The 24222-nt window shown below is 36.1% G+C and overlaps 1 protein-coding gene and 2 pseudogenes across 1 annotated transcript; 1 reads left to right on the top strand and 2 right to left on the bottom strand.

Annotated features, from left to right (window-relative positions):
• Window positions 1-1494: 1494 nt before the first annotated feature.
• LOC120171055 lies at window positions 1495-13120 on the bottom strand (annotated as a pseudogene).
• A 520-nt stretch (window positions 13121-13640) lies between these two features.
• LOC120171054 (probable protein phosphatase 2C 25) lies at window positions 13641-14771 on the top strand. The gene is made up of 3 exons (XM_039178859.1): window positions 13641-14085; window positions 14284-14624; window positions 14709-14771. Exons 1-3 carry the CDS (start codon window positions 13641-13643, stop codon window positions 14769-14771), a joined length of 849 nt encoding a protein of 282 aa, XP_039034790.1.
• A 246-nt stretch (window positions 14772-15017) lies between these two features.
• On the bottom strand, window positions 15018-15767 carry LOC120171053 (annotated as a pseudogene).
• Window positions 15768-24222: the final 8455 nt, after the last annotated feature.

Raw genomic sequence — 24222 nt, 5'->3', positions numbered from 1 at the left:
GGGTTTTTGGAAAGGTTAAACGCTAGGGTTGGGTCTTTTTGGTTGCGGAGAAAGAGCCTAAATAGTGATACGGTTTTTGGAATTTTCTACAAAGAATGAAATAAAAGTTTAACTTTAATGTTTGCGTTTATAGCGGTGTTTTTAACATAAACGCCACTATATACCAACTATCGCGATGTTTTTGACATAAACTCCACTAAAGCACACGTACTTTAGTGGTGTTTACACAAAAACACCACTATATATCTAGCTATAACGGCTTTTTTTACATAAACGTCACTAAAGTATGCGTTTTTAGCAGCGTTTTCCCAAAAATGCCACTATATATCTAGCTATAGCGGCATTTTTTACATAACCGCCACTAAAGTGCGTGCTTTTAGAAGTGTTTTCACAAAAATGCCACTACATATCTGGCTATAGCGACGCTTTTTTAAATAAACGCCACTAAAGTTTGAGTTTATAGTGACGTTTTCACAAACACGACACTATATAGTAGGATATCGCGGCGTTTGTCTAGAAACGTTGCTATATGTAAGAAGATAACACCGTTTTCTCTAAAACCACAGCTAAAATCGCCGCTACAAATTTGTTTTGCTATATTGACATTTTAACAAAAAACGGCACTACATATCACAAAATATAATGTGTTTAATGGCACACATGCTCTAAATATAAGATAATTCGCGGTGCTAGACGACAAACACCACTATATATCACGACAATTATCGAAATTTTGGATACAAAGGCAGCTAAATAACTTAAACTTTTGCGGCGTTTAATTTTCACAAAAGTCGCTAATAGCGTTTGTTTTAGTGGCGCTTCTTGAGGCGCAGTTTCTTGCACTGGGAGGGTTTTTACAGCGCTTTAAAACACCACTATAGGGATAAAATTGCCGCTGTAGACTTGTTCTGTTGGACTGTATCTGGGGTATTAATAACGAGATTCTCTAATAGAGTTAGACGTCAATTCGAGAATGAGAAACTCTTCACGAAGATACAAAGAAACTTTTCCCTTAAAAATCTCATAGAAGTGGAATTCTCATATTCAATAATCATAGTGGACAATTAAAAAGGAAAACAATAAATGAAAGTGTTACCAGCTATCAATGAAGGAATGAAAAAAGAAGTCGATGTTGATTCATCATTGAAGGAAGCATACAAGTACTGGAAGTTGATTTTGGAACATTTATCACAAGGACATGGATACTTAAAAAGTGTGTTATTCACCTCTATTACGCTAGCCAATGTTCTCGCTGACGTGTCCCAAAATGTCCAACCTTTGAGCTTAGATATAGTGTCTCACATCTTCAATCTATCTTGGGTTGTTGGGCATGAGTTTGTTTTTGACTAAGGTGCATTAATAGCAGGTTTAAATATATTTACAATTAGTGACAGATTTAGAAGTAACACAAATATCGATAAATTTGTCCCACTAACAACCCAACAAGAGTTTCATAGATTATTATTCCATATTCTTTGTTATAACAATATACAATCAATAAAAAGTTCTATCCACAATGGGACGAGCTTTGCACAAAGCCTTCAACGGATGAGCTTTAGGCATGGCGACTCATTTTCCTTCAACCATATCAATTGCCTCACCATCAATCTTTTCCCACTCAAAGCATTGAATCAATGGTCCTATGGTAACCCCATCACTCGTTGAGCTTGCCCTGCTTCTGGACATGCCCTTATTCCTAACCCAAATGGCATTAGCTTATGAGTCCCTAAATCACCATCTCCCCCTAATTTCTCATCATTTTCGAATTTCTCTAGCTTGAAACTTGTTGGATCCTCCCATGATTTTGGGTCCCTATGAATGGACCATGCATTCACCAACATGATCATGCCATTTGGAACATCGTATCCACCAACAGTACAATCACTAGATGACACGTGTGGATCAGAAGTGGACTATGGGGTATAATCTAAGTGTCTCAAGTACAACACTTTGAAGATATTTCTGCTTTGGGAGATCTGATTCATTGATAAGATTTTCTTCCCCTATTTCACTGTCTATTTTAGCTTTAGCCCTCCTTAATACTTATGTTTTGAAAAATGTATATACTAAAAATAGATTGAATTCATTGATTAACACACTTGCTAATACAATGTTTTTATAGCTTATAAAACAAGTCTATTAAGCTAACAATCCTGCTAACAAACTAACAGCGCCAAAGCTAACCAACGATTACTAGTTCTACTAGAGTACAAGCAAGTACACACAAGCTCTAAAAACTAATTATAACCTCCTCCATACCGGGTTAGTGATTAAATTGTAAGATTTAAAAATTCAGTGACCAAATTGGATAAATTAAAAAGTTCAAAGAATTGATTAAAATGTTTGGTGTAGGATCAATTAGCAAAGAAGGTGGAATTAAAGGGGCAAATGAGTCTTTTGACAAGGAAAATAATTAAATCTTAGTGATATATTTATACCCACGTGGAAGCTAGTGAGAAAGACTAAAGTTTCCAGATTTCTTCTTCTTCTTTCTTCTTCTTCACCGTGAGACAAAGTTAAAGGTGAGTTTTCTTGTTAATCAAATTCTTGATGAATTTAAGGTTGCTTATTGATCATTAGATGATAACTAAGCTTAAGAAAAACTTAGGTTATCTTAAAATCAAAAGATGATGGAGTTAAGAAGGATTAAGAAAGGAAGTAGAAAAGTGAAATCTTGGAATAGAGTTCATAATAAGAATTAGAAGTGGGATTTGACTTGTTATCAAGCTAATTAAGGAATATGAAATGTTAGAATTAAAATTAGAACATGTTGAAAATTGAGTGAGATTCTTGAATTCTATATGGAAGATTGAATTTTTAAGTTTAAGAGGTATTAAATGGGTATTAATTAGTTTAAGTAAGTGTATAAGAGTTAAGGATGTAAAAGAAGGTGAATTATAAAGTGTTGAGAGGATTATGAAGAGATTTTCGTGCTAAAATGACATTTCTGGGCTATGTGCATCGATGCATATTCAATGTGCACCGATGCATCAAGGATAAATCTCAAAAATCGTTCAAGGTGTATCGATGCACATGAAGTGCATCGATGCACTCCTTTAAAATAAAAACATCGAATGTCATTAGTGTATCGATGCACAAGTAGTGCATCGATGCACCCCATTAGATACAAACATCGAATGTGATTTATGCACCGATGCATAGATAGTGCATCGATGCACCTTGAAGGGATGCATCGATACATGGTGTAGTGCATCGATGCATACCTCTATTAAAAGATGAAAATGGCTTTTCTTTTAACCCAAGAAATGATAGTTTAGAATATATTAATTAGTATACTGATAAGTATCAATGAATTACTATGTAGATACAGAGCCTAAACAGGTTCCAAAACAATTGCACAATAAGATGATCGAGGGAAAGGCAAAGAAATATAGGTGAGTGCATATGCATAGCATGAATATAGTGGTATATCCAGTTCTAGACTTGTGAGAAGTCTAGATTCAATACATTAATGCATGATTCATTTCATATTGTGAAGCATGATATGAATTCATACTATGTGCATTGAGTAACATGTTTTAAATGAATATGTATACAAAGTTATATGAGCCATGTGATGAAGGTAAGGAAATGATATGTCTATGAGATATATTATTTAATTTGGGAAAAGCCCATGTTATGTAGATGAGAACTATATGTATAGTTTACATGCCAAGAGTAGAGGGTCTACGCGGTCGTTTGGGATATATATGTATTCTTTGGAACATGTGTGAGGTCTTTAAGACACATACTTGATCCTTGGCATATGTATATGATTCTTAAGGAATTGTCTACGTGGGTGCAATTCTACGCAGCACTTCGGTGCAATTCTACGTGGCACTTCGGTGCAATTCTACATGGCACTTCGGTGTATTTATACGAGCTGTGGTGACAGCATAGTGCACAACCTTACAGTACTCACATACCTTAGGTTCTCAATATGGTATCATGGGCTAGTGAACTGATTAATATGAAATTATGAGTGTTAATGTGATGAGTCTATGTGTACGAAACATGGTTATGGACATTATAGAGATTAAATGCATATGTTATTGCATTTCATTTCATTTTTGGCATTCTTATGATATTTCCTTATTATTATTATATTGCCTCACTAAGTCGATGACTTAGCGTGTGAGTGTTTCACATGTAAGATCCGAGAAAGTATACGAGTCAGGTTAAGCAGTTGGGCAAAACTACTCCTGCAACTATCAGATCAGAGGTAACTTAATCAGTAGGTTCTTTTGTTACGTAAATAAATGTTGGCATGTAATCAAAGGGTCGAGTCGTGTATCCTCTGAGTATTTTGATAAACTTGTAGTAACATATGTATATTATTGTATTTTAATAATATAAGTTTAAATGTTTTATCGTTTTTTTAAGAGTATCGTTTTGTTTAGTCAATATGACATCCTTGACTCGTATCCGGGTCGAGTATGGGTTGAGAGTATTACATTTAATAATATCAGAGCTATGGTTTAGCCGATTTTAGGCATAAACCAGTGTCTATAGAGTCTTAAATGGAATACATGCCAACATAGAGTGAGAACTTCTGATCTGGTATAGTATGAGTATGTTGTTTTGCTAATAGAACAATGTGTTTATTTTATTAGATGTCCGGACATAATAGCTCCCGAAGTGAAGTGGGAGAAGATAGGCCTGCTGAAAGCAGTAATTCACCTTCCCTGGCCAGGCAAGGTGAATGACAGGCATCTCAGGGAGTGCCTGTACAAGATCAAGATACTTTCTTCAGGACATTGGACGCTATTCTGACGCGTCTTAAAACCTCCTGCCCCACCAATTCAAAGAATGAATGTAGCAAAAGAGTTGAGAAGTTTGGGACCTCCCGAATTTAAGGGAAAATCTGAGAAGGTCCGGTTGTGGCGGATCTTTGGTTAAATGATTTGAAAATCATGTTGGATGGTCTCCACTGCTCTGAAGTGGAGAAGTTAGATGGAGCTATCTCATTGCTGAGGGGTCAGGAGAGAATATGTTGGACGAACGTCACCATGAGGATGTCCAGTGACCATTTGACTTGGTCTTTGTTCTTGGATGAATTTAAAAACAAGTACATCGGAGATAATTTTATTCGGCAGATGAAGCAGGAGTTTATGAACTTGAAACAGATGAACCGCTCTGTATATGAGTATGAATGTGAGTTCAACACGCTGAGTGTTTGCATCTGAGCTTGTACCTATTGAAAAACAGGCTTGTGAATGGTTTGTGGAGGGCTTACGCCCTAGATTGAAATAGATGCTCATAGTATTGAATTTGTCCTCGTTCCAAGAGGTGATCAATCGTGCAAAGGCTCTTGAAAGGGCTTAGAATGAGAGATTTAGGGACTCAAGAGTTCAGACATCAAAGAGGACAGGTGTTTCTTCTAGCTTAGTACCACCAAAAAGAGGAAGAGACTCAGGATTTCGATCACAAGTTATATCAGAATTAGTTGCATCCTCTGCTAGAGGAGCAAGTCAGGCAAGGCATAGACAAACACAATCGGTGGGATATGGTGTTGTGAGATCCAATCAGGTTCAAACAAAACAGTGTCAACATTGTGGGAAGAACCATTTTGGGGCGTGTCGGATGGCTTCCGGAGCTTTTTTTCGATGCGGAGATGCTAGACATTTTATATGGGATTGTTCGTTGATGATTGGAGAGCCTGAACCATCTGATAGAGTTGGTTCTGCATCACAGAGAGGACAAGGAAGAGGCAGAGGAAGGAACCAGTCTGAATCCTCTACTCAACCTGAAGTTCGGTCAACTGAACGGGTGTACAATTTAAAGACAAGTGAAGACCGTGATGACCCTGATATTATAGCAGGTACTTTTCAGCTGTATGATAAATTAGTATTGGTATTGATTGATCATGGTTCTAATTATTCTTACATTACAAGTAAGTTAGTAAAGGAATTGAGGATTCCCTTAGAAGCTACGAGTAATGAGATTATAGTAACTAATCCTTTAGGCTATTCAGGTGAACAAAGTCTGTAAGGGGTGTCCCATAAAGATTCAGGGAATTAAATTACCTTCTAATCTAATGGAATTACCCTTTGATGAGTTTGAAGTGATTCTGGGAATGGATTGGTTGTTCCGTTACTATGGGGATGTTAATTGCAGATCGAAAAAGTTAACCCTGAAGAGTCCAGGAGAAACATAAATAAGTGTGATCAGTGAAAGGTTTAATCCTCTAGCAAATGTAATATCATTAATGTATGCTAAGAAGCTATTGTTACAAGGATGTTAAGGTTTTCTTACAAATGTGATATATACAAGAGCTAAAGAAAAAGGATTGGATGAGATTCCAATAGTTCGGGAATTCCCTGATGTTTTTCCCGCTGATTTGCCAGGATTACCTCCAGATATAAAGGTAGAATTTTAAATTGAAGTAATGTCGGGAACAGCTCCGATTGCAATGGCACATTATCGGATGGCTCCGAAAGAATTGTAAGAGTTAAATAATCAATTGCAAGAGTTGTTAGAGAATGGATTTATTCGACCAAGTGTGTCGCCTTGGGGAGCTCCGGTGTTATTTTTTAAGAAGAATGATGGATCAATGCATCTCTGCATTGATTATCGACAGCTTAATAAGGTGACCATCAAGAATAAGTATCCCCTCCTGTGCATTGATGACTTGTTTGATCAGATAAAAGGAGCTTCGGTATTTTTCGAAGATCGATCAACTTTCGAGTTATCACCAATTGAAGATTCAGGAGAAAGACATTCCGAAGACGGCTTTCAGAACGAGATACGGTTACTATGAATTCATTCTAATGCCATTCGGAGTAACGAATGCACCTGCTGCTTTCATGGATCTCATGAACAGGATTTTTAGCCCAGTTTGTTGTTGTCTTTATTGATGACATACTGGTTTACTCAAAGTCCATTGAAGAGCATAGCACACATTTGCGAATAGTTTTGCAAATTCTCAGAGATAAGAAGCTTTATGCCAAATTGTCCAAATGTGAATTTTGGTTAAATGAAGAAATTTTCTTGGGGCCTGTGATCTCTGCAGATGGGATTCGGGTGGACCCTCAAACGGTAAAAGCTATAATGAACTGGGAAGTTCCAAAGAATATATCTGAAGTTCGAAGTTTCCTTGGACTTGCCGGTTATTATCGAAGATTCGTTAAAAAATTTTCGATGATAGTGCTGCCTTTAATGAAGCTGATGAGAAAGAATGTACCGTTTGTTTGGGCTTCTAAATGTCAAGAAAGTTTTGAAGCTTTAAAGAGAATTCTGACAGAAACTCCTATATTGGTTCAACCAGAATCTGGTAAGCATTTTGTTGTATACAGTGACACTTCCCATAATGGTTTGGGGTGCGTATTAATGCAAGAAGGGAAGGTGGTAACGTATGCATCGAGACAGTTGAAACCACATGAAAAGAATTACCCCACCCATGATTTAGAAATGACTATAGTGGTGTTCCCCCTCAAGATTTGGCGTCATTATCTGTATGGAGAATGATGTTATTTGTATACGGATCATAAGAGCTTGAAATACCTGATGACTCAAAATGAGCTTAATTTGAGACAAAGGAGATGTGTTGAGTTTTTGAGAGATTATGATATAATAATTGACTATCATCCCGGAAAGGCTAACGTGGTAGTAGATGCTTTGAGTAGAAAGACGTTTGTAGTTTTACGAGCTATGGATGCAAGGTTATCTTTGACTGGAGACGGTGGTCTATGTGCAGAGTTAAAACATAAACCAGCATGGTTAGACCTAATAGGCGAATTGCAAAGCCAAGATGAAATATGATTGAAAAGAATAGAGCAAGTAAAGAATAAAGAAATTAAGGATTTTGAGGTGAAGTCTAATGGGAAATTGTACTATAAAGAAAGAATTGTGATACCAGATGACGAAGAGTTGGAGAAAAATTTATTGACAGAGGCTCATTGCATTCCATTGACGATGCACCCGGGTTGAACCAAGATGTATATGGATTTAAAAGATCGGTATTGGTGGCCAGGGATGAAACGAAGCATTACTAAATTTGTGTCCAAGTGCTTAACATGTCAGCAAGTCAAAGCCGAACATCAAGTTCTGTCTGGATTATTGCAAACACTTTCCATTCCACAATAGAAGTAAGGAAATGTAACGATGGATTTTGTTTTGGGGTTATCCCTGACTCCAAACAAAAGAGATTTGATCTGGGTAATTGTTGATCGATTGACCAGGTCAACACATTTTCTTCCTATCAGAATAGATTTCTCTATGGAAAAGTATTCGGAATTGTATATTAGAGAAATTATTAGATTGTATGGAGTGCATGTTTCTATAATTTCTGATTGAGATCCTCAATTCACCTCGAGATTCTGGAAATCTTTGCATGGAGCATTGGGGACTCGCTTAAAATTTAGTACTGCCTTTTACCCTCAGACAGACGAACAATCAGAAAGAACAATTCAAATATTGGAAGATATGTTGTGAGCATGTGTCATTGAGTGTAAAGGGTCGTGGGAGAAATACTTACCACTGGAGGAGTTCGCTTACAATAATAGTTATCAGTCCAGTATTAAAATGGCACCCTATGAGGCGTTATATATAAGGAAGTGTCGTACGCCATTAAACTGGCATGAGCTCAAAGATCGAAATGTACTTGGTTCAGATTTGATTCAATATATGAAAGAGAAAGTTCGGGAAATTCAACATAACCTAAAGGTGGTATTTGATTGTCAAAAGTCCTATTCTTACCTTAAAAGAAAGGAGATTAAATTTGAAGTTGGGGATAAAGTGTTTCTGAAGGTATCTCCATGGAAAAAAGTATTACGATTTGGTCGGAAAGGAAAGCTAAGTCCTAGATTTATTAGGCCATAAGAAATTGTTAAATGAATAAGACCAATGGCATATCAGTTATCTTTGCCACCCGAAATGGAGAAAATCCATAATGTTTTCCATGTGTCCATGTTAAGAAGATATATGTCCGATCCTTCTCACATTGTTGCACCAGAACAAGTGGAAGTTCAACCTGATTTGACCTATGAAGAGGAACCAATACAAATATTAGCACACGAAGTTAAGCAATTGAGAAATAAAACGGTTCTGTTGGTCAAAGTTCTTTGGAGAAATCACAAGATAGAAGAAGCCACTTGGGAACGTGAAGAAGATATGCGACTTCAATATCCTCATATGTTCGTATAATAAAAATTCAAGGACGAATTTTCTTAAGGGAGGGAGATTTGTAACATCCTCCATACCGGGTTAGTGATTAAATTGTGAGATTTAAAAATTCAGTGACCAATGGATAAATTGAAAAGTTCAAAGAATTGATTGAAATGTTTGGTGTAGGATCAATTAGCAAAGAAGGTGGAATTAAAAGGGCAAATGATTCTTTTGACAAGGAAAATAATTAAATCTTAGTGATGATATTTATACCCACGTGGAAGCTAGTGAGAAAGACCAAAGTTTCCATATTTCTCTTCTTCTTCTTTATTCTTCTTCACCGTGAAGACAAAGTTAAAGGTGAGTTTTCTTGTTAATCAAATTCTTAAAGAATTTAAGGTTGATTATTGATCATTAGATGATAACTAAGCTTAAGGAAAGCTTAGGTTATCTTAAAATCAAAAGATGATGAAGTTAGGAAAGATTAAAGAAAGGAAGTAAAAAAGTAAAATCTTAGAATAGAGTTCATAATAAGAATTAGAAGTGGGATTTGACTTGTTATCAAGCTAATTAAGGAATAGGAAATGTTAAATTAAAATTAGAACATGTTGGAAATTGAGTGAGATTCTTGAATTCTATATGAAAGATTAAATTTTTAAGTTTAAGAGGTATTAAATGGGTATTAATTAGTTTAAGTGTATAAGAGTTAAGGATGTAAAATGAGGTGAATTATAAAGTGTTGAGAGGATTATGAAGAGATTTTCGTGCTAAAAATGACATTTCCGGGATATGTGCATCGATGCACATTCAATGTGCACCGATGCATCAAGGATAAGTCCCATAAATCGTTCAAGGTGTATTGATGCACATGAAGTGCATCGATGCACTCCTTTAAAATAAAAACATCGAATGTCATTAGTGTATCGATGCACAAGTAGTGCATCGATGCACTCCATTAAATACAAACATCGAATGGGATTTATGCACCGATGCATAGATAGTGCATCGATGCACCCGTTAAGGGATGCATCGATACATGGTGTAGTGCATCGATGCATACATCTATTAAAAGATGAAAATGGATTTTGTTTTAACCCAAGAAATGATAGTTTAGAATATATTAATTAGTATACTGATAAGTAAAATGAATTACTATGTAGATACAAAGCCTAAATAGGTTCCAGAACAATTACACAGTAAGATCGATCGAGGGAAAGGCAAAGAAATATAGGTGAGTGCATATGCATAGCATGAATATAGTGGTATATTCAGTTCTAGACTTGTGAGAAGTCTAGATTCAATACATTGATGCATGATTCATTTCATATTGTGAAGAATGATATGAATTCATACTATGTGCATTGAGTAACATGTTTTAAATGAATATGTATACAAAGTTATATGAGCCATGTGATGAAGGTAAGGAAATGATATGTATATGCGATATATTATGTAATTTTTGAAAAACCCATGTTATGTAGATGAGAACTATAGGTATAGTTGGCATGCTAAGAGTAAAGGGTCTACGCGGTCCTTTGGGATATAGATGTATTCTTTGGAACATGTGTGAGGTCTTTAAGACACAAACTTGATCCTTGGGGATATGTATATGATTCTTAAGGAATTATCTATGTGGTCCTTAGGGACAATCTTATATGGCACTACGGTGCAATTCTACGCGGCACTTCGGTGTAATTCTACGTGGCACTTCGGTGCATTTATACGAGCTGTGGTGACAGCATAGTGCACAACCTCACAGTACCCACATATCTTAGGTTCTCAGTATGGTATCATGGGCTAGTGAACTGATTAATATGAAATTATGAGTGTTAATGTGAAGAGTCTATGTGTAGGAAACATGGTTATGGACATGATACACATTAAATGCATATGTTATTGCATTTCATTTCAATTTTGGTATTCTCATGATATTTCCTTATTATTATTATTATATTGTCTCACTACGTCGATGACTTAGCGTGTGAATGTTTCACACGTAGGATCCGAGAAAGTAGACGAGACATGTTAAGCAGCCGAGCAACATTACTCCTACAACTATCATATCAGAGGCAACTTAATCAGTAGGTCCTTTTGTTACGTAAATAAATGTTGGCATGTATTCAAAGGGTCGAGTTGTGTATGCTCTGAGTATTTTGATAAACTTGTATTAACATATGTATATTATTGCATTTTAATAATATGCGTTCAAATGTTTTATCGGTTTTTTTTAAGAGTATTGTTTTGTTTAGTGAATGTGACATCCTGGACTCGTATCCGGGTCGGGTATGGGTTGAAGGTGTTACACTAATTACCACTAATTTCTAACATTCTCCCTACTTTCTCAACCTTCTTGATGAAAAGATGAACACTTGAATCGAAAGTGAGACACCTCCTTCCGTTTGACTTGAATCGAAAGTGTCGATGCTTCCTTCTGTTCGACTTGAATCGAAAGTGTCGATGTTTCCTTTCGTTCTTCTTATTAACCTTCATTTCTTTCTTCTTCATCCTCTTATACAAGGTTTCTTGACATATTTTTTTATGGACACTTGGCTGTGAAGCTTCAAGTCCTATGACACTTTGAGATAGAAGCAACAAAACATGATGATGCACAATAAAAAATAACCAGCAATGCAATAGTGTGCAACACATCCACAAGAAACTAGTACGAACAAAATTTGTTTCCAACGACAACAATAAATTGAACTCCCGGCAAACTCTAAATGTAAACAAACTATTCAAAAAACTCTTAAAAATTTACCATACCATTAGCTTTCAAGATGTGATCCTGCTCCATGTGGTCCACTGTGATCAATCATATTGACCGCAAATAGAAGCAGACGCTATATGCGCTTGAGACGAACTCACCACGTGAATACGATCCATGCAAATTGGTAGAGCAACACGCACACCCAGAGGAACCATAAGAACTATAGGATTTTCGGCGATTATGACCATGTTTTGGTGTTGAACCCACGGTAGAGAACCGTGAAACAAAATTATAGATCTCACCGAAGAACGAAAAGATGATTTTCAGATCAAAGATATGTGAAGTCAAAGAAGAGATTGAACGAGAACACATCATTGCTGCATAATCCATTGGCACACCTAAACGCTCATTTAGGCATTTTGTCAAACAGCTTATGAGCAGTAAATGCTCAGTCGAAACATTGCTAGCTATGACGAACAGAGACCAGACCAAGCAAGGATGTAGAAGGGCCTCATAATGGTACATCAATGGAAGTACCAGGCATATATGACTTAACATAACAGCGATGACAGAACATCTGAACAACCACAACAATGATTTAGAGTAGTTAGGTTCAAACTAACAAACCATTGACATTGATAGAGAAAGAGGAAATCAGTAATTGAGAAGAAGAACGACGAAGATCTATATTCAGATCAGCAAAAGAGTAATACTGATACAACATCAACGATGGCAGAAGCAATCACGATAGATCCAATGAACTCCATGCAGCGGAAGAAAAAAACAAAGTCAGGACCGTTTGGCGAATGATACCATATTGAAAAATGTATATATTGAAAAATAGACTGAATTCATTGAGTTACTCACTTGCTAATACACTGTTTTTATATCACACAAAACAAGTCTGTTAAGCTAACAATCCTGCTAACAAACTAACAGCTTTGTGGCGCCTAAGCTAACCAACTATTACTAGCTATACTAGAATACAAGCAAGTACACAGCAAGCTCTAAAAACTAATTACCACTAATTTCTAACATTCTGGATGGTTAAGCAAATTGTACATTTCCCATTCTAAGGTTATTGCTGATGTAGAAGTTCCTTCAAATATTAGCACCTGTATAAAACCATACATGTTAATGACATGGCAATATCAGCTTTTGGAGATTATTGAAACGATGGAACTAGAAGATAGAATAAGGTTTCAAGTTTCAACTAACCAAAATGAGCCCTTTGATGACTTCATCAGTATAGTAACGAGGATCAGATTGTTGCAAGTTTAGAAGGTGATCGATCGTACTATTATTATTATTATTAGGGTAAACTACACCAATGGTCACTAATGTTTGGGTAAGTTTTCATTTTCACCACTAATGTTTCAAAAGTTACAAATAGGTCACTAATGTTATCGTTTGTGATAAAATGGTCACTGGCCGTTAACAGCCGTTTAGAGATGTGACGAAAAATACAGCTGGACTGTTATCTGTTGAGGTGGATCTTTGACCACCACTTTGACATGCTCTTTTTCTTCTTTAACCCATTCCCCATCTTCTTTCTCTTCACTTTTCTTCACTTTGTTTCTCTTCACTTTTTTTCTTTTCCTCTTATCACACACATGACCTAATTCCCATTGTTGAGTGGAGACATCCCAGGCTATTGCTTCACGTGAGATACGCTTGTTGGCTAAAACAGGAAAGAAAAACAACGCTTTTATTGCAGAGGCTGGAGCAATACCACACTTATGTAAGTTGATGTCGTCTTCAAACCCTGTTGCTCAAGAAAATTCTATTACCGCAATACTGAACTTAAGAAGCAAGTATAGAGAACGTGATGTCGTGTTCAGTTGTCGTCTGTAACTCATCGGTGTTTTCTCCGTCGTCGTCTCTTTTCTGTACCAAAACTTCCATCATCTCTCCTTCGCCCGAAGCTTTGAACTTGTCCTTGACCCACCTCAAAACTTCATCGTCTTCCCCTGCTTCTCCATCTTCCCCTTTTAGGATTAGGCTTCAAAAACCGCCATCTGAGTCGTTGTTATCATCTTCTAATTCAGTATCATCGTCTTCATCGATGTCGATGATTTTTAAGAGGAAGAGGCCAGCGAGGCTAGATATCCCGGTAGTGACGATGTCTTTTAGGGTTTTAGCAACATCGTCTGAAGTGGAGAGAAAGCTAGAGAGAGAAGGAGATTGTTATTCGATTTATTGTAAAAGAGGGAGGAGAGAAGCTATAGAAGATAGATTCTTAGCTTCAGTTGAACTTCAAGGAGATTCAAAATAAGTACTTTTATGGTTTATGGGTTTTTATCCCTTGTGATTTTCTGCTTAAATTAGCATAAAAGAATGGAGGATTCTTATAGGCTCCATTAAAATTAGAGGATATTGAACTATTGGACAAGCAGAAAAAGATGGTTTTATTAATTTTGATTTTGAATGAACTTTAAGTTGTTGAGACTCATGGTTTCATGTGATGATTGCATGCTTTTTTGGCGTTTTCGACGGTCATGGAGGTGCTAAACCTACAGAGTTTGTAGCCCAAAAGTTGGAAAAGAACATCATAGATGAAGTTAGAAGAAGGGACATAAGCAAAGTGAAGGAAGCTGTTAAAAAAGGTTATATGAAAACAGATGCTGAGTTTCTTAAGGAATATATCTCCAGTGGCACGTGTTGTGTGACAGCTTTGATCCATAATGGAAATCTTATCGTATCGAACGCCGGCGATTGTCGTGCCGTTATGAGAAGATGTGGTGTTGCCAAACCTCTTACCTCAAATCAGCGACCTTCAAGGGATGATGAAAGAAACCGAATCCAGTCTTCGGTAAGTAATTCTTTCTTAAACCAATCATCTTTGCATTTGGGGATGAACTTGATCTGATGCAATGTGTGAAATATGTTTGTGCAGGGTGGCTATGTTGAAGAAGAAGAAGAGTCAGTCAAAATTGTGGTCAACGATCCACCTCAGTAGATAACGGTCCAACTGTATTTTTCGTCACGTCTCTTAATGGTTGTTAACGACCAGTGACCATTTTGTCACAAACAACAACGTTAGTGACCTATTTGTAACTTTTGAAACATTAGTGGTGAAAACGAAAACTTACCAAACATCAATGACCATTGGCGTAGTTTACCCTTATTATTATTATTACTATTATCATCATCATTTTCAGCCTCTTGCATCGGTGCACATCTATCAACTTTTGCAACAATACGTCTATTTTTTTTTTTTTTTTGCAGGCTTTGTCACCTTCTTCTTAAACCCTCCAAACCAATTCAACACAGGTAAGAAATCTGCAGGATTTGTCGATCCATCATAGCTATGCATCTGGTCTGTAAGATCCTTGAACTCGCTCGCTTCATCTTCATCCATCACTTCATCTCCGTAGTACCTCTTACCTGCAAACATCCTCATTATGTTATTCAACGTCAAGTCACGAAGCATGGAGTTGAGATTCGCTCTTGCAAAGCAGGTTGCAAGTCACGCGACAATTTCAACAACAACCGCTGGACCTCATCTTCTCAAACGCTCGAAAAGGCATTGAGACACCTAGTTGAGAAGATTTCAATGGCGCCGATACGGCGTAAGTTGCGCCACTGATCATCGTAGGATTAGAATGTAAGTGCTATAGTTGTAGCCGAAATACTTCCATATGATCAACCTGGGACGATTAGCCAAAAGTACATCGTTCTTAGGTAAGCATTCCTCTGCGGCGGTGGAAGATGAAACCACCACTACATGCCGAGAACCGAGGTGAAAGGAGAAGATTGGATCGTATATTTGAGAAAGAGATTGGTAGAAACGATGGACTGATGTTTCAGGAGGTGTAGGTGGCCAAGTATGGGTAGTGAAGGTGGGGATGGAGGGAGATTTTTGGGGTGTTTATTTGATTAAAAAAAACAGGTTTAAACAAACGAGAAGGAAGATAACGAAAAGAGATGAGCAAAGAATTGTTGTTTCTTCCATTTGAGAAGAGCGTTTATCAATTTCAGCCGTTATTGTTTTGTATTACATGAAAAAGGGAACACGAGCGTTGTCCATAAAATAATGCAAGTTCTTCTATATTTTATTCTGATAAGGCACATGGGGCCTCTGGTAGGTGAGTTTTCAGAGTCGTAAATATTTGTTAGCATAATGCCAAATACACTGAAATAAAAGAGAGAGTTGACATATGTCGTGTCTTTGTTTGGATAAACTACATGTTTACTATTGTAACTATCAATTTTATTTTATTTTATTTTAGTCATTTAATTATTATTTTTTTAAAAGTCATGTCTAACGTTATGTTTTGGTTTCATTTTGATTGTTTATATTTAAAAATAAATAAAAGAACTATTAGTATGACATGTTTTAAATTTTCACCTTATAGTAACTGTAATATCCTAATTTTGTCCGGATAGTTGAGAATGAATTTCGAGACAATCCAAATTGGTTCAAACGACATTGATGGTGCGAGCCACAACATTTCGAGGGCTCCAAGAAATTGCAGACACTTGTATTTGGGCTCGATGACTACACTTGCTCATTTTGTGTGCTAGGAGTTCTAATTTCATCAAAGCCTTTACAGGTCATTTTGGGTGCTAAGCGTTAAAATAAGTATTAATGTACAAGTCCATCCAATAAGACCATTACATTCAACCCATCAAGTCCAACATTACCATTGACAAAAAGCATTAAATCCTTACAAATCCATCACCCAAAGCCCATTCACCCATGTTCTAACCAAATACACAAATCTAAGCCCAGATGGCCCAAAATGTTAACAAAATTGGAAACTCTAGCTGTGTAACACCTCAGCCGCCACTCAATACTTCCCGAAGCTCACGCGGCGATATCCCGAGCCACTTCACGTGACCAATGGTCCCAAGCAGCCCCATCATCTCACCGAATCAACAGCCGTGGTCCCCTCCCCTAGTCCCTCTGCTGTGGTTGGCCAAATGCCCGACATCCCTGGCAGACTTCAGACGCGAAAACGACCTCCAACAGAGCGCACGGACTCCTCCAGTGGCCTCGCACCAGATCAAATCACATGCATACCAAAAAAAAAAAAATTGTAAAAAAGATTTGTTTTTTTGTTTTTATTTTTTGTAATTTGGGTATTATAAAAACCCACGACAAACAGTTGTAAGGGATCTTTTTCTTTCACACCCTCAATTTTTAAATTAAAATTTATTAAATAAATTATTTTATTTTAAGGACTCAAGTGCAAAATTTTGAAACTTTTTAAGCTAGTTTTAAAAATTAGGGAAATTCAAGGATATAACTTTAAATTATCCTATTTTTCTGATCAATTGAAAAAAAATGGGGAATTGGAAACTAAGAGAGCTTGAAGGGTCATGGGTGCCCATGCCATAGCCACTCGACGAGCCTCATATTTTGTTTTTAATTAATAAACATATCTTTTATTATATTTTTGTTGGGTGTTAACTCATAACAAAAACCATCCGTCAGTGAGCCAACCCCTAAAATTTCCCCTAATTTTTCCTAACCTAAACGTCAGCCACCATAATCCACTCCGTTCCGACCGCCGTTGTCGTGCTTCATCGCCACCAACTGTCACCGGCATTCTCCCGCGACCCATTTCAACCGTCTACTACACCGTATCGACTGTCGTTCGCCTTGAGCGAACGATTGAAAACTTCATTGAAAACCCCCATCGCTGCTCGGTTTGCTTCGATTCCGGTTAAACCCATCGACGGTTTACCTCACCACCGCCGCCATTTGTGTTCCCTAGCTTTTTTCAACCAAAACGCAACCGGGTTCGTTGTCCACCGTTCCCATTCTCACCGTCCGCCATGGGTAAGCCTTCAAACGCTTAAATTCGGTAAATGGTTGTGGTTTTTTGCTGTTTTTTGAGTTGAATGGTGGTGTAATGTTAATTGAATGATCGTGGAGCAATCGGTTGATCGATTGAACCTCGTCGCCGCCATCACGTGTGTGTGGGGCTCTCCCACGCTCTAGAAGCCTTCTAGAAACGATCCAGGTGGACTGAACCAGCCCAACTCGGTCTGAACCGGGTATGTTTGACCCAATCGAGTTAACCCGCCTAAGTCAACTCGAACCGGTCTGATCGTTAACTTTGACCAGCGTTAACCATTGACTTTCACCAAAAAGTCAAACTTTTTGAAAAGTCATATTTTATGTTTTTCGACTTCATGAGTCCGAATCAGAAGTCTGTTTCACCAAATTCAAACTCGATAAGCTATTTTTTCAGTGTTTTATCTTGCGATTCGATCTGTTTTTCCATATTAAGATTCGTTTTTTATGTAATTTATTTTGTCATGCATTTGAGACATTATGGGACATGGAATTAAAGTTCGAGGGAAATCGAATCGAATTAAAATGATTGACCAATGTGGTTATAAAATCGAGGTAATATTTTACTACCCTATGCATGCTTTATGGTACATGGTGGTGATTTGTTAATGCATGATTGGAGTTATTGGTCAATTACATAGAGTTAATTATTGATGGACTCAAATTGAATATGGTATAAAGACAATATACCCAATAAGACACAATTGACTCATGTAAGGAACTAGAAGATCGATAAGAGATAAATCTAAGTTCAATGATTTAATCAGTAAATCAATTAATCTCATGACTTGTAAATTCTGATTAATCTCGTTAAAGGTTAAATGTTGGAAATACTTGGATAAGAAACTATGAAAATATCCGTGTGATGTAATAGACAAGGATTGTCCATGAAAGTGAAAATAACCTTGTTAATCAATCATAACCTCTCAGATGGTAAAAGACTTAGAATTCTGATTCTTGAGTAAACTCCTAAAGACTAATTTGCCATAAGTAATGTATATGTCAAAATTAAATGAAATTACTAAAATATCCTTGAAATTGGAAAATGACCTATAATTCCTAATTCCTGAACGAACACCCGGAGGCTAAATTACCGAAAGTACTTTACACATCTGAATTACTTGAAATGATTATATTATAGGACAAAGTTGAACTAAATAGAAGTATTGTATGTATTCGTGTTGAAATGATCAAATTACTCCGAAAACTCTGAAATGACCGGGATAAACTTGAATACTAAATGACCTAAGTACCCTCCAAGACCTAGAATTAAGTGGATGACTGGGATAAGTCTGGAAACACTGATGAATTTATATGTTGTACTGTCTATAAGGATTATGAACCACGAATCAAGCACGTCGATATTTCTTGGTATCGTTGTAACACATAAATGAAATAAATACCATTGGAATACCTGTTCGCCTCCCTAAGATCACTTCAAAGATGATTCTAAAGGTGATCAATTTAACTAGAGCAATCAATAATAAGAAGTGAATAACGGTGACGTAACTCGATCTGAATGGTTGGCAAGTATCTGATAAGTGTTTATTTTAGTTAATATTTTACTTTTAAATTACTCTTTAATCATTGATTTTTGTGGCTTATTTATTCATTTTAATTCATTTTTTGTACAGAACGTAAGATTCTGGAAATTGCACAAAAAAGACACAATTTTGCAAATTTTCTATTTTCGAAATCAAAGCTGTCTTGAATTCAGATTTGGATTAAACTCAAGTTTAGGATAATATTTTAAACATTATATTTTATCTTTGTATTTTATTTTAAATAGGTATTAGTATTTTAATTAAGTTTTAGGATATTATTTTTATATTTTATATTTATTTTAGGTATTTTAGTTTAAATAGGTTTTAGTATTTTAATTAGGATTTAGAATATTATATTATTTTTTAGGTATTTTAGTTTAGATAGTTTTAAGTGTTTTAATTAGGATCTAAGATGTTTTAGCATGTTTTTAGGAATTTGAATGCTATAAATACCCTCTAAGGGTGAACCTAGAGACATCTCTCTCATTTGAGAATAAAATCTTCTTCTTTTTTCTCTCTAGCTTTCTCTCTATTTTTCGCATACTTTTCTATTATGATAAGTATGATTTTGGTCATGCTTAGCTAATTTTCTTTTAAGCCGAAGGCTAAAGCGAAGGCTCAAATCCAAACGTGAGAATTGTAAGATACTTAAATCGCTTCAAATTTTCTCTCTGTTTTCTGAGCTTACTTTTCAAATCTAAATGATTTCGAAATTGGTCTGAATATTATTCTGGTTAACGTTTGAAGAAGGATTTTCTTACTGAAGCATATTCAACTTCCCGAGAACACACTTAGAAAAATTGTTTGCTAAGAGGAAATTGAGATCGGAATCAGTTGTTATTGAAACGATACAATCCGAGTTGACAGTGAAGAATTGTCCTTCTAAGCTGACATGAATCTTGAAGTAAAAATTTGTTTTCGATGATCCGAGGAATTTGAGGCGAAGCTGAAGTCTGAGGTTGCTTTCAAAATAAGTTTCTCTTTATCTTGATCTTTTTAATTAATTAATTAATTTATTTATTTTTATTTTATTTAATTCTTATATTTAATTTTTAAAAAAATAAAAATTCCCCTTTTATATTTATTACTATTACTATTTATTATATTATTTTCCCTTTTTTATTATTTATTTTATTTTAATATATCTTTTCAATTTCATCTGGAATTCTATCTTCTTCTAAAATCAAGAAAGAGTTTTATTAAATCAGAAACACCACAATCCCTGTGTATCGAGCCTACTTATCTATATTACCTTTTACTTTTTATTTATTAAGAAGCCAAGAATTATTTTGATAGTAAAACGATGGTTATCAAATTGGCGTCGTTGCCGGAGATTAACGACAAGTACTGATTTATTTTTCTAGTTTTTTGAATTATGACCAGAAGAAACTCATGTGAATTAGTAAATCTAGATCTGGAGAGCGAAGCACAGGCATGGAGAATCCACGCACAAACGCTTCAAGAAAAGAGAAAAAGACTAGAAGAACAAGAGCATAAATCAGGAATATAATCAAATCCAGACTTTGAAGAAGACGCATACAGCATTCTGATGGAAGAACAAACAATCTGAGAGCTAGCCATAGCTCTTGTCACTCAGACGTCATTATGCATTAATTTTCCTAGTGGTCCTTTTAGTTAAAGACGGGGCTCTTTCATCTTCTTCCCACTTTCCACGGCTTTCCCACTGAAGATCCATACAAACACTTGTTGGAATTCCACATGGTTTGCACTAGCATGAAACCAAAGGAAGTTACCGAAGATCAAATTAAATTGAGAGCTTTCCCTTTCTCTTTAGCCAACTTGGCTAAAGATTGGTTATTTTATTTACCTCCAAATTCAGTTAATTCATGGGCTGACATGAATCAAATTTTTCTTGACAGGTTCTTTCCAACGACTAAAGTAAGCGAGTTACGAAGGAGAATTCTTTCCATTCAACAAAAGAGAGAAGAAATTCTTTATGACTATTGGGAGCTATTTAAAAAGCTTTGCGCATGTTTTCCACAACACAGATTAAGTGAGCAAACATTACTTCAATACTTTTCTGAAGGATTTTTGCCAATGGAAATGAAAATGGTGAATGCCGCCAGTGGAGGAGCATTAGTCAACATGACCCCAACAACAGAAAGGGAATTTATTTCAACCATGGCAGCCAACTCTCAACAGTTTTCAAGTGAACCCAACCGACAGGTTCACGAGATAAGTACTTTTTCCCTTGAGGATAAGTTAGACAAATTAACTGAAAAAGTTAATTCACTTGTTGCAGGACAATATGGAGCAACAAGAGCATGCATGATATGCACAAAGCTAGACCATCCAACGGATTGTTGCCCACTGATACAAGAAGGAGGCAATGCAGAAATCAATGCCATAGGGAACTTTCCAGGTCCTCCACAAAGACAATACAACCCATACAATAATGATTACAATCCAGGATGGCGAGACCACCCAAACTTCAGTTATGTGGCAAATCAAAGACCAACTTATCAACCAAGGCCTCCTCCTCAACAACAAATGCAAAACTCATCATTGGAGGAACTTAAAGGAAAGTTAGCAATTTCATAAGAAAAGCTGATTGCATCCCAGGAAAAATTCCACAGCCGAACCGAAACACATCTTCAAGAGTTTGATAACCAAGTAAGCCGACTAGCTCAAACTATGGGAAAATTAGAATCACAAGGAAGACTACCTTCTCAAACGGACACTCAGAAGTGGAAAAGTTATCTCACCCGAAGTTCCAGCAGAAAAAGATGCACATCAGGAATAACAAGAGGAAACACCACCTCCAAAAATACAAGGTACGTTTGACTCACATCCTTCTCTTTCTTCTCATAAAATCACACCACCACCCTTCCTATCAAGGTTGATGAAGCGTGATAAAAGATCTGAAGAAAACGAGATCTTATAGGTGTTCCAAAAAGTTCAAGTCAGCATACCTCTTCTTGAAGTAATTTGACAAGTACCAAGGTATGCTCGATTTTTAAAAGAACTTTGCACTACAAAGAGGAAATTAATGGGGCATGAGAAAGTAAATTTGGGAGAACATGTCTCTGTAATTTTTCAATGAAAACTCCCACCAAAGATGAATGATCAAGTTATGTTCGCTATACCTTGCAAAATAGGTGATTTTAAAATTGAACGTGCAATGTGTGACTTAGGAGCTTCAATCAACATTATGCCATTATCTATTTATAAAATGATTACTAATGAGCCTTTAAAGGAAAGAGGAGTAACCATACAATTGGCTGATCGGTCCATGATTTATCTAGTGGGAATGATGGAAAATGTCTTAGTGAAGGTTAATATATTATTTTTTCCTGCAGATTTATATGTCATTGACATGGAACATGATAGGTCAGATACTTATTCTGAAGTACTCTTAGGCTTACCTTTCCTAAGCACCGCACATACAAAGATCGATGTTAGAAGTGGCATACTGACAATGGAATTTGATGGTGAGATCGTAGAATTTGATGTTTACAAAATAATGAAATGCCCTAATCATGTTAAAAGAATTAATTCTGTTGATGTTATAGATTCTTCAATTGATGAATATATTGAATCTAATCTTTCCATGGATCCTGAACTTTGCCACGAAGAGGAAGAAAGAGAGTTTGAAAATATTAATGCAATCAATTCTAATTTATTTTTATCTTCCTCTAAAACTAAAATTTTACTTTCTATTTTGCAGGCACCTGAGATAGAACTGAAAAAAATGCCGAAAAGCTTAAAGAACCGATGAATAACCTATGAGAATGTCATATTCTACAAGGAGAAATAAAAGAATTATACGATCGTAGAATTTCTCATAAGGAAGTTCTTAGTTGGAAAAAGCGTATGAAGTGGAGGAAGTATTTCTCTAGAACTTGTAGTCTGAATCAGGTAGTTGAGCTAACGAAGTTAAACAAAAGTGCTTGATGAGAGGCAACCCATTTAGTTTTATTTTCATTTTATTTATTTCATTCCATTTATTGTATTTTTAATTTAATTTTATTTTTCTCTGAACAGATCCGAATTCCGATCGGATATTTCTTACCTTCTCCCAGACTCGTCTCGACATGACCATGGCCGTGGTCACCACTAGATTGGGGAGTATTCCTTTTCCCTCTTTTTAATTTTAAATTTGATATACGTTTTGGGACAAAACGAAATAAGTGAGGGGGGGGATAAGCATGTGTCAAATTTTTCCTTGACTTGTATAATTGTTTGAAATTGAGTTATTCTGATGTTGATATGTTGGGATCGTTGATTGCTAGTCTTGAATTTCGCTTTATACTCTTGCTTCTTTTTGGATTATGACCATGTTTTTGATCGAATTTAATTTGCATGATTGGTGATTCATATAGCTAGTGAATTTTTGTTGAGTATTGATATTTCATGCTTTGTCGATAGAGATGAACTTGACTCAATGCTATAAATTTTCTTGTGATATTGAGCCTAACGAGTTACATTTTCTTTCTTGCTCATTGTTTGACTTGTGTGTGCCGAACTAATTAGGATATTCTAGAACTTGTAATCACAATGCATATCGAGACTACATGTGAACGTAATGTTTTAATCTGATAGGGGCCCTAGGATAACCCACCTCCCCAAACATTACCCTTTAGATATCCACTAGTGAACCCATTTGAGCCTATCTCCCTTTCTTTATTTTACACCTCATAATTAAACCCGAAACCTTTCTTTTATTTTTCCTCTATTTTCACACCCGTGCCGAGACTTGAGATCTTGCATCATTGTTGTACCACGAAAAAAAAACAAGTTGTTCATTATTTCGAACATCAAAAAAAGAAGAAAAAAGACCTTTGTTCAAAAAAAAGGGAAGGAACATCGTCGCTTCAATTGTCTTCATCTATTGTTTTTCCTTATTTTGTTATTTATTTGCTTAATGTTAATTCGTGGATTGTTCTTAATTATTTTGATCTCTTGTTTCGGTTTTTTAAACCTTTCTTTTCGGCCTTTCCCTACCCTAACCTAAGCCTAGTTACACCTTGTTTAAAGACCCCTTGATTATTGCATTATGTTCGTTTTTTCGTAGTGGAGACTTGATTGGATTCCAAACC

This window comes from Hibiscus syriacus, unplaced genomic scaffold (genome assembly GCF_006381635.1).
Source record: "Hibiscus syriacus cultivar Baekdansim isolate YM2019G1 unplaced genomic scaffold, ASM638163v2 tig00111810_pilon, whole genome shotgun sequence".
NCBI classification, from domain to species: Eukaryota; Viridiplantae; Streptophyta; class Magnoliopsida; order Malvales; family Malvaceae; genus Hibiscus; species Hibiscus syriacus.
Note: the sequence above shows the minus strand (reverse complement) of the source record. Positions and strands in the feature narration are given on the sequence as shown.

What these genes read in the sequence shown, in the direction of transcription:
- LOC120171054 (XM_039178859.1), top strand. Translation starts at nt 13,641, where the DNA reads ATGTCGTGTTCAGTTGTCGTCTGTAACTCATCGGTGTTTTCTCCGTCG. An exon ending in ACTTCAAGGAGATTCAAAAT is followed by an intron (nt 14,086 to 14,283) that starts AAGTACTTTTAT and finishes ATGTGATGATTG; the next exon opens with CATGCTTTTTTGGCGTTTTC. An exon ending in GAAACCGAATCCAGTCTTCG is followed by an intron (nt 14,625 to 14,708) that starts GTAAGTAATTCT and finishes ATGTTTGTGCAG; the next exon opens with GGTGGCTATGTTGAAGAAGA.